The following is an 11,628-nucleotide window of genomic DNA, read 5'->3' on the forward strand; positions in this document are numbered from 1 at the left end:
GTACAAACTTTTGCATTTAAAAAACTACAAGTTCCAGTGTCATGTCCAAGGAGCAGTCACGACACAGAGCCATCACAGGACTGTCCCACTCTTAGGAAACAAAGCAGGCTAAAAAAATTAGAATTTTTGAGTTATACAATACAACATGTACCGTCATGATGACAGCATCTGAAAGAAAACATTCGACTAACAGGGTAATCTGGAACAGAGCCTAGGAGCTGAAGAATAAAATGCAGTGTAATTGCTTCACTTTACTCTCACAATTGTCGTAAGCATGGGACCGCACAAATACCAAGTACAACATGGGGAAGTGTAGACTACATTCTCAGTCTGTTTCGACTTTTTCATGATTTTATTCGGATTATGCAGCTTGTTATAATAGTTCTTTCATAAAATATACCCTATAGTTGCATATCGTGATTTTTGAGTGTATAAACGAAAATTAATTCTACAGTGATGGTTGCTTAATAATTCAGAATGATACCGTATTAACAGGCCAATATATTATTCTTATTCTTATTATTATTATTATTATATATTTGTATGTATATATAGGCCTTACGCATAACTATTAAATCTATACACATTTAATGTATAGATTTGGGCATAAATAAACGGTTGTTAGGCCTACAATATACTTTTATATAAAGGTCTAATAAATATAATCATACACAACACATGCATATTGAAAGATAATTAAACACATTATAGTAATTCAACTGATACGTTAGATTATTCTAAATTAAGAAGGCCTAAAGAATACTAAGCACAGTTATAAACTAGCATACCGATACTCTGTTGAATATTTGAGTGGCATATCTAGACGAAAACATACACATATGAATAAGTTGCTAGACTACCTTACGGCAGCTCAATTTCTTCAAAGAAGGAATCATTTGGATCTGCACATGTGGAATGATTCGCATTGGTGTTCAGTATTTCGGCTTCGTCTCCACAACTTTTGTCAGAGTTAGACGTATCATCCGAACTATAGACCATTGTACCGCCTCTAGGTTTACGCACTGGATACTCCACCTCCAATGAAATTATATGTGATGAGTCGCTTCCGAACTTCTTTTCCTTTTGTACCGGGAAGAACGTTTGAGAGAGTTTTCTTAAAGATGATACCACGTTTAAATTTCGGGTTGGCTTGGTGCAATTCTCACTTTTCTTATTATCAATTTCCTAGAAGTAATCAAATTTTGCTAACGTCATTCGTTTAAGCCATAATTGAAAAATACACCGATAAGTAACAAGTCTATAGCTGAAACTAATATTAACGCAGCACCTTTACTCTAGATTTGCGATGGAGTTTTGCATTACAAATCACAAATCTTTAAAGCAATTGGCAGAATTGATATAAAGCAAATACACATTAATGACATTTTCATGAACTCGCGGCAGGGCATAATTTTGGTAAACCGAAATTCAAGTTTTGATTCTTATTGAAAAGTTAAACAAAACATCATGAGCCTTTAGTGATTCACTACGATACCTGTCTCTTATACACATCTAGATGTGTATAAGAGACAGATATATATGTATATATATAGGCCTATATATAGCGCCCGCTAACGTCGATACTACTGTGGCTGTCGCAGATTCCGAGGGGCCATCCTAAACTCCAAACTTCAATTTCAAATAGGACAAAAAGAATAAAAAGATGCTATAGGCCTGCTGTTGCTATTGCTAATATTGTTGATGTTGCTGTTTCTATTGCTATTGCTGTTGCTGTTTTTATTGCTGTTGTTGCTCATACTCTTGCTATTGCTATTATGCTTTTGCTATTAGTACTATATGCTATAATGCCATTGTTAGTAAAGCAGTACGATGATGATTATGTTCGTAAGAATTACGATACTCGAGTAGATGAAGGCGACTCGATGTCGTGTACAATAGGCCCTAAGATGAATAATAATAATACTTTACTGTTTTTGCTTCCTGGTGGATTTCCCTGAAACGACTGAAATGAGTCTCCTTTGGTGATCGATTATTCATATATTTCTTCCTAATCGCCAGCTTACTCGTTATTGCATTAAGGCACCTTCATTAGACAGGTGGTTAATACAAATTGGAAAAAAAATAGAAGAAACATTTACATCATTTTAAAAACTTTTAAAAAGCAATACAATGTGTTTCCACTGTCGTAATTTCTTATAATATATGGCCTAGTTTGTTTTTAAAATAGCATAGTCATCTGTATTACCATGAATTTGTATATTATTTCAGTTTTTTTAATGGCGAATTTCTCCCAGCGATGTTACGTTAGTTAGTCTCAGCAGAGCCCTCGTGTGCCCTCTCCTGCTAAATAAATACAAACTCCAGCGGCACTAAATGAACCACTATGTTTTATCTTCATGATGATATTGTTCTAATTAGAGATCAATTAATTGGAGGAAGACCAAAGATCCAATGCATTCGATCCTTCGAAATCGAACCGAAATATAGAAACAATTATGCACAATTATTAGGGGTCATCTTATTAATATTATAATAACAACTAATATTGAAGTGCTAAAAGCGACGTGGAATACAAGCTTTATATTGCAAAGGACGTGCAATTGCCACAAACTCAGTTCTCAAGACTCACATGACGCAACAACACGACCTATCGCCACTTGTTCGACCATCGGTAGTTGTCCAATTCTGGTTGTCCGTCTTGTCCGAGGAAAATTCGATGTAGCCTTTGTCCTTACGGGCATCATACACACACTATGAAATACCACAATGATAGCAATAAAACTTCAGTTTGTGAAAATTGAACCAAAACATTAATTCTCAGATTTCAATTCCATAAGAGAGCATTATACTATTTTCAGCTTCAACAATAAGTTATGTTTATAAGGCTCCGTAGAAACAACATTGGCTACTTTGACTACGTTTTAATCTATACAGCGTAAAACTAAACTACTGAAAGTCAGAACAAAATAGGCTTCAACCAAAACCAGTGCAATGTCAATATTAACATTTAAAATATAGTACAGTAGTATTGTCACTGGCCCTACCTGCAATGTGGTGTAAATAATAAGGAACGACACAATCGGTATACAGGTAACAATAGCTATCACGGTGGTTTCCTCAATTATTAACTGTTGGTTGTTTTCTGTATTGTTCCCACTATTTTCAATCGTCTGGTTTGCATATGTAGGTCTTGTGCTTTCATTTATTATTACCACCTGTGAACTAATTTGATCGATGTATCTATAAATATTATAGACATAGAAATGAAGAACATTCCTAAAAATATGTACCGGTAGTTGGTCTCATGATATAGGTCAAATTAATAATAGATACCACCCTCACATTCACAACCCTACAGACACACACACTTTCTAACCGACAGTTAATTACATTTGAATATTCAATCACTTTGCTTTAGGCATTCTCTAATTAGTGTATATGCTTTATTGTATTACATACAATAGGGGCCTACTTTCTATTCATTAAGTTTGAGGAAATCCGTTTATAATAATAACAATTAAAGCTAAAACTTCAGCCTCAGGTTCTGTGAGGACGTGTAGGCTGACCAATGTAGGCTAGAAACAACGTATGGAATTGTGAAAATCATTCTTCGTTCGTATAGAGACGTCTACTTTTCGATAGTATTGTAAACTATGAAAAAATAGGCTATAGAAAAATAACATTTGCAATCGGGGCTTTTAATCTGAACAGGCGAATGTGGGTGGCAACTGGGGAATGGAGGTCGCATCCACTAGTAGATACTTGCTCTTATAACGATACGGTATCAATGAAAAGAACTTTTGCTGCTACCTGTTTGGTGAAAATGTCTCAAGTTCGAAGAAGGTCTTAATGAACAAGCTCATCTGGCGATGAAACATGCTACTTAAGAACATTCTGGTTCTATCATCTTCAATTTTATTGATTCGATCCCGAATTACGTGATCATATCGAAGTACAAACTCTTGGGCTGCTTTATCCGATATATTCAATGATGTTGTCGACCCGTTATGAAAGAGTATTCCGTTCCTGACCTCGAGTGCAATCGAACTAACTCTGGGTAGCTGGCTATTTTTATTCAATCCGGTGACGTTTTGGTTTGTGGATGGAATTGCTGTCATTTGCAGGTTTTCTCCATGATCCGTGATGTATTCTTGCGTTGCGACTGACGTTAAATTGCTTGACGCATATGATCTTTGTTCTGTGAATCAAAATTAAATTTTAGAGATTAAATTTATCATCAGAACAATTTGAGTTAAATCGTGCACGCATAATTGCGTCTTCTGTTGCTTATTTTTCTTCATTTTCAATCTTTTGATACGAACGCTTTTAACAAGTAAAACTGGATTTCAGGGTCTGTTGATTCTTTTCTTCAGACTATACCTAATCACGGATGCGACTTACTGCATTCAAAAAACAAGCTCCCGCACCCTGAGAAATAATCACGATCGATGACGTCAATATTGTACAATTCTAATCGTGACATCAGATGAATCCACTGGCATTCACAATGTCCACTGTTTCCGCCGATTGACCTTGGTAGACATAAAGAAAGTTGAATCGTATTGGTCAATAATAAATAATAATAATATCGATATACTGCACAATCACGGTTTGAGGTTATGCTGTTAATTTATTTATAACTTGTTCCTTTTTTATTTTTAAATACAGCACACTTTTATAACACCTCTTCATACAGTAATCAAATATTTTTTTTTACTTAGTACTGTGATAGACATGTAGGGAAATGTTCATCTTTTGGACAGTTGAAAAAATTGGACTGTCCCATTGCACTCATATAGTTAATATTCATTATTTGTATAATATTACATTATACCTACATAGGCCTATAAATAAAAATGTAATTATTAAGAAGTAGGGCCCTTCTCATGTAATTTTATCATCTTATTAGTTTACTTACATACTCTTCAGGTTGCGGAGGTTTCCGATTGTATTGCCTTCTATATATCGAATCTCATTATTGTGCATGAATCTAATCACAATGAGTAAAAAATAGAACATTTGAGTTGTTTCTGTTGTAGTATAAGGAAGAAATGTTATGCTATTTAAATAATGGTATGCTTTGATAAAATAAACGTGTAGAAAATAGAGAAAATGGAAACCGAGTATATAGATTCGCCTTCGCCACATAGGCCTCAGCTTTACCCTATTCTTGTTATAATATCTGCAAAGTGGAAATTTCTATATAGGCCTAGGCTATCATTATAATATATATATAAATCTGTCTCTTATACACATCTAGATGTGTATAAGAGACAGGTAACACAATCTATCATTATATCACAAGACAAACTTGTTGGCTAAGTTTCACTAAAACTAATTGCTAATTTTCACTAACGTAAGTCCAAAAAAATTGCCCAAGCCGACCGACTTAGTTTTTTGAAAATATTTTTTAACTTTTTAGAATATTTAATGTTATAACTTCAATATATTATTTAGCCCCTGGTTACCATTTCATCAACAAACATATTATGAGATAAATGGTAGTTCGCAATGGAGTTAAGCATAAACAAAATTCCCGGCCGATCCTCTGCTTGGGTAACACAACATTTTTTCGACCTAATTATTAGAACAGCTTCTACTTTAATACGTAGTAGTAACGTGCGCACTAAACGTGCTGTGTGGACCGCAAGGGCCAGTCGCCTAATCGATAGCAATACGTGCGTGCAATAATGGAAGCTAATACACAGTAGGCCTACTGGACAATGTATGATGAAATCTTTATCAAGCCTAGCGGATGACAGTGCATATATCATCATGATTTATCTTTGGATTGACTCATAGTACTCACAATATTTCAAGTTCATTTAGACCAGTAAACGCATCACGCAGGAGGACTTTCAACTTGTTTTGAGATATATCTCTGAAAAAAATTGACAAGTTGATAATGAGAATTATAATCTCTGAAACAAATTGACAAATTGATAATGAGTATTATAATACCTATTCAATCAAAAAACAAATTCGGTTTCATTCGAGATAGGTCCACGTCTCTCCTATAGTATTAATCAATCATTATACGCTATCCAGATACAGATAAACTTTATTTCATTCTTTTCACAGGAAGTTGCATGATCGTTATGACGTTCTCGTTCTCAAAATACATTTTTTGAAGTACAAATTAAATTTAATTAATTTTCTAATTCTATGTGCCTATCTTTGGAGATTTGCATTAAAGGTTCTGATTCCACAGAAATAAAAGGATGTCGATTGCGATTTAAGTTTGAACCCTTGTCTACCACTCCGTTCAGTAAAATTAGCGACAGTTACAGAGTGGAGAGAATGAGAGGGATCTTTTAAGCCTGGTTCTCACGAGAGCCCTTGTAACCGGATCGGGAGCTAACCGTTAGCGCTAACCGTTAGCACCTGCGTGAGAACGCCCGATCGGTTAGCGCTAACCGTTAGCGGTATCCGGATACCGCTAACGGTTAGCAAGCGCTATCGGTTAGCAAGTTGAGCACGTTTTACCATCAACCAATCACATGTACGCGTTTACAATTTCTTATTGGCCAGTGATTTGATCATCATATTTTTGGTATCCTGATCCGGATTTTCTCGTATGGACGCACGACAGCTAACGGTTATCAGGATCCGGATCCTGCTAACCGTTAACAGCCGTGAAAACATAGCATTAAATTCCTACAACATTTTAATGCCGCCCTGCCACTGTAGACGGAGCCGCTTTCTGTTCCGTATTATTGAAAATGCGGTTAAGCCTGCCCACCCCACCCCACTCCCAAGGCACCGTGATATTTTCTCCTCAGCACGCTAAACAATGGAATTATATAAAGTGACTAGAATATTTAACCCTAAGATACGGTAGGCCTACACTAACTGTACTGTATTATAGAGGGTATTACATAGTCACACCTTCTGCGCATAAGGTAGGCCTACAGATATGATTTTTGGTTTTTCTAATTTTTAAAAATAAAAATATCATTTGACATTTTACCTCAGCTTCAATTTGTTCTTATTTTGTTTTTAATCTTTAAGCAATTTCAGCCTCAGTGTTCTTATAAAATGTGTTCTTTAAAAAAAAGTGTATGATCGTTTCCCACTTCCAAGGCCATGCATGCTATAACAAAGATGTGGCTTCATATTTTATAAACACTGAAACCAGGGCGACAAATACTTTCCGTCATATTCTACCTAACTTCTTAACCATCCTAAACTTACAGTGACGTCAGATGTACCAGCTGCTCAAATACACCACCATATACACTTGTGATACTGTTGTAAGATATATCTCTGAAAAATAATAATCCCGATTAAAATATAAAGGAATATTTTAATTAATTATTTCGATTTGACAAAAGAAAAGAAAAAAAACAAAAAAAACAAAAAAAAAAAAACAAAAAACAAAAAAAAAAACGAAAAACCGAGCGTGAGCCTCAATTGGTCTGATATAATAAGCCAATTTATTTGTGGGAATATAGTGCTTATATTAATAATATTTAATAAGACAAACAAAATTTGTTTAATTTCCCGATTTTGTGGGTGTTAAAAACATCGGGACCAAATTGATTCGCGGCCGAAACGGATGGCATTCCGGATCATTAGGACCTTAGTGGAGTAACGTTCTTACCCCAAAATGCCTAGTAGCCATACTTAATTGTTACGTATTGTTTTGGTTTTTTTTTGTAGTTTATGGGCTGATAATGGCCCTTGATGGTTCACGCAGCAATAAAAGATTGAATTGAATTGAGGAGTACTTACAAAGATTGTAAATTGATCAGACCGTCAAAAGCTTTTTCTTCGAGGAATTCTATTGCATTGTGGCTGATGTTCCTATAAGACGACAACAATGTGATCGACTTCAAATTCAATTCATATTTTCATTCAGTGAATTATGCTGACGCAGTCTTTGCACGCCTGCCTAACCGTATATATTTTCTGAACATTTTACATAAGCACGTGCAGTATAGTATTCACTTTTGTACATATACTTTCACAGATTGATTATCATAATTCATTTAATTATAATAAACTTAATTTAAAAATATTTTTTATTGTGTACACACGTTGAATTCTTTGCATGCATGGCCATAAAAATAAATAATAACAATAATAATACTGTACATTTTAGACAGCAGTGGTTCCAATAATGATATTACTGCATCATTATAAAGTTAACCAAATGTTTAAAATATGCCTATTTTTGCAGAGAATTTTAGTCATTGTAATGGGTTAATTCAAGATGTTTTCACATGACTTCAACCGTGAGCTGTTTCAGTGATATATTGCAGAAAACGTTAATCTCAGAAATTAGAAATTTTAAGTTTGCATTAAGTTGATTTTTTTAAATGATTTTTTAAAACATAAAACAATCAACTCAATGCAATTCCGTTGGCTATTAGGAATAAGTGTAACAATAAAATATTATTTTGGAAATGACAATTAAAAAAAAAATTCTGTGTAGTTTTGATTGTAAGAAAATAATATGACTTCGTGCCGCGAACTATGCTAGCCTTCACCATAAAATACTTCAAGAACAAGAGATGTTGAATTGTGGACGAATTATGAGTTCAACAAGGACTTTTAACTGTACAAAGTAGCATGAAAGCATTAACGATTATAACGATCGTTTCATTTATCTAAACTGTTTTGTATTACCAAGGTAATCCTACAATCTTTTTGGAATTAAAACTCCTAAAATTGCGATGTGTGTGCTTTCATGCGTTTAACAACTGGGCGGAGTATGATATCTCTCTATTAACTCCATGGTTATACTAACGCCAATCGCGGAAAGTAACAGGCGTTACAAACTTGTTCTGTGTGATACACAGTTATGTATTCGCTCTTATTTGGACAATTGTCATGTCTTTTTATTACATTGGTGTTCATTTGGATTTACAAATACAGTATACGGAGTTTCACATATTGGATAAAACGAGGCGTTCCTGGACCAAAACCTGTACCTCTTATTGGGAATGGGTTTGATATGTTTTTCAGAAAAGGATTTCACCAGAGCCATTTGGATTATATTTTGAAATATGGTCCTATCGTCGGAGTATTTCAGGGGCGAGATCCGCAGTTGATCATAGGCGACTTAGACATACTACGAGATATACTGATCAAAGACTTTCATCATTTCCACGATCACAGAGTTTTTATCGACGACAACTTCACACCATTAAACAAGGGGATGATTCAACTAAAAGGGGAGAAATGGAAGAGTGTCCGGAGCAAAATCTCGCCTACCTTTAGCACAAGTAAGATAAAAATGATAGCACCATTGATCAATTATTCTTGTGAAGTATTGTCTGAAAGAATAAGTCTTGCTGAAACTAAGGAAATCGACGTAAAACAACTGTATGGTTGTTTTATGATGGACATTGTGGCAAGTACAAATTTTGGTCTAGAGCTTGATTCTTTGAAAAATCCAAAAAGCTTATTTATCAAACACATTAAGAAATTCCTTAATGGCGGACGTAATTGGTTGTTTGCTCTTATGATGTTCCCAAAAATAGGAATTGCATTTAGCTCTCTAGGTTTAAAAACTTTTCTAAAGGAGCCATTAGACTTTTTTGTTAACGTGACTAATCAGATTGTGAAAGCAAAAGAGAATGATTCTAATGCAAATGGAATAAATTTTATCAATTTAATGATCGATACCAATACGACGGACATTATGACGGATGTTAAACATAATCGCTGTAGCCCACCTAAGGTAGGCCTATTGCTGTCAACTGAAGAAATTGTGGCACAGTCTCTGTTTTTCATCGTAGCTGGTTACGATACAACTAGTACACTTTTGAGTTGTGTATCCTACCTGATGGCTCTACACCCCAATATCCAAGACAAACTTGTCAGTCACATTGAAGAGGTCTTGCAAGGTGAAGATTCAGTGTCATACGATGCTATCTCTAAGATGAAATACCTGGATCAGATAATTCAGGAAACACTAAGGTTGTATCCCTCGATTCCATTTTCAGATAGGGTATGTAACTCAACATGGACGAGTAAACGATTAACGATTGAAAAAGGAACATTTGTGACCATTCCCATCTGGGCAATTCATCACAACCCAAATATTTGGACTGATCCAGATAAGTTTGATCCAGACAGGTTCAGCAAGGAGAACAAACAGAAGCACCATCCAATTTCATGGATCCCGTTTGGACATGGACCAAGAAGTTGCATAGGCATACGTTTTGCATTAACAACCGTCAAATACGCAATCATTCATGTTTTCAGGAAAAATCGAGCGGTTCCAACTGAAAAGACTCCAAATGCAATAGAATGCAATGATTTTGGTCAGGTTATTCCTAAATCCGGCATTACAATTCGTTTTGAGAAAAGATGTTGTTAGCTATTGCCATTTTGTTGTAGTTCGAATCAATTCAATTCAATACTAACATTTATTTCTCAGTAAGTTAAATGGTTATACTGGTACGCCCGGACAGTTAAGCCTAACTGTGTTTAAATACCGTACCGTAATACTTAACAATCAAGAGGATACAGATTTTAATATAATGGATGTTATCGAAAAGAAAACAATGTGAATTACCGTAAATGCACGAATAAGCGCCGCTCTCGAATAAGCGCCGCACCAAACCTGAGTTGTCGCTTAGCGCCGCTCTCGAATAAATTTTTATGTTTTTCGTAGGTAAGTTTGGTGAAATTTCATGAATAACTCTTCTTATCGCTAATATTTTGCGCATGCGCTACTTTCAAGTCCGTGTCAGCCCATTGTCAGCCTGATATCAGCTGCTCTGAACATTAATGCGATAGGACCTAGTTTTCAGCCCTTGTATGGGCTTTTGTATTTGGTTCATTGCAAAAATAAAACCAGTGATTGAATTGACTCAGTTGATTTTGAATTTTAATACATTAGTTAACCTAAACTACTATCCTGAACACAAAATTACGTGTTAATAAACATCAGACAGAAAGTAGTGGAAGAGAAGAAGGGTAGGCCTATTAGTGTATGTTCAACAGTGGAGGGAAACTCCACTGTCGGTTGTATGCCAGATAGTCGAAATTCAGTTTGCCGAATGCCAGATTGTCGAGACCACTTTTGCAGAATCCGAGTTTGCCGAGTACCAGTTTGCCGACTCAAAAACAATTAGGCCCTAATCTAGTTGGCCGAAACCCAGTTTGCAGACCTCAGTTTGCCGAAAGTCAGTTAAAAGCAGTGAAACACAAACAGCAGCATAAAATTCAAGATGAAATACTCTGACCATGGTCCTATTTAATACTAATAGGTCCATGTTCTTAAAGGCCAACTCAGACAGCGTCGACGACGCAGCTCGACACGATTTGTTGTCGCGTCGGGTCTGTGTGAAAGGAGATCACTCGGCAACAGATCCCTTTGACGCGACAAACCAATGGCTATGTTCTCACACGGCTACTGACAGTTAGAAGGATCCGGATCCTGCTAACCGTTAGCTGCCGTGCGTCCATACGAGAAAATCCCGATCCAGATACCAAAAATATGATGATCGAATCACTGGCCAATAAGAAACTGGAAATTGTAGCGCGTACGTGTGATTGGTTGATGATAAAAACGCGCTCAACTTGCTAACCGATAGCGCTTACTAACCGTTAGCGGTATCCCGATACTACTAACGGTTAGCGCCAACCGATCGGGCCTTCTCACGCTGGTGTTAACGGTTAGTGCTAACGGTTAGCTCCCGATCCGGATAA

General features: G+C 35.8%; 2 protein-coding genes across 2 annotated transcripts; one reads left to right on the forward strand and one right to left on the reverse strand.

Moving 5' to 3' along the window:
• Positions 1-318: 318 nt before the first annotated feature.
• LOC117120921 lies at positions 319-8,098 on the reverse strand. Its single transcript, XM_033266022.1, has 11 exons — positions 8,094-8,098; positions 7,696-7,767; positions 7,156-7,227; positions 5,771-5,842; positions 4,880-4,951; positions 4,363-4,493; positions 3,772-4,159; positions 3,006-3,201; positions 2,591-2,712; positions 1,930-2,044; positions 319-1,185 (listed from the first exon to the last, which is right to left on the reverse strand). The coding sequence occupies exons 1-11, from the start codon at positions 8,096-8,098 to the stop codon at positions 862-864; spliced, it is 1,569 nt and encodes a 522-aa protein (XP_033121913.1). The 3' UTR covers positions 319-861.
• Positions 8,099-8,678: 580 nt separating this feature from the next.
• On the forward strand, positions 8,679-11,292 carry LOC117120922 (cytochrome P450 3A13-like). Its single transcript, XM_033266024.1, has one exon. The coding sequence runs from the start codon at positions 8,768-8,770 to the stop codon at positions 10,289-10,291; it is 1,524 nt and encodes a 507-aa protein (XP_033121915.1). The 5' UTR covers positions 8,679-8,767; the 3' UTR covers positions 10,292-11,292.
• Positions 11,293-11,628: the final 336 nt, after the last annotated feature.

This window comes from Anneissia japonica, unplaced genomic scaffold (genome assembly GCF_011630105.1).
Source record: "Anneissia japonica isolate Jap-2015-1 unplaced genomic scaffold, ASM1163010v1 scaffold1626_len201304_cov172, whole genome shotgun sequence".
NCBI classification, from domain to species: Eukaryota; Metazoa; Echinodermata; class Crinoidea; order Comatulida; family Comatulidae; genus Anneissia; species Anneissia japonica.

Excerpts from the sequence above, each read along its gene's own strand:
- LOC117120921 (XM_033266022.1), bottom strand. Across the intron at positions 4,160-4,362 it reads GAGCTTGTTTTTTGAATGCA|AACAAAGATCATATGCGTCA; the intron begins GTAAGTCGCATC and ends TTTGATTCACAG. Across the intron at positions 1,186-1,929 it reads TCCACCAGGAAGCAAAAACA|GAAATTGATAATAAGAAAAG; the intron begins GTAAAGTATTAT and ends GATTACTTCTAG.
- LOC117120922 (XM_033266024.1), top strand. The coding sequence starts at position 8,768 with ATGTATTCGCTCTTATTTGGACAATTGTCATGTCTTTTTATTACATTG.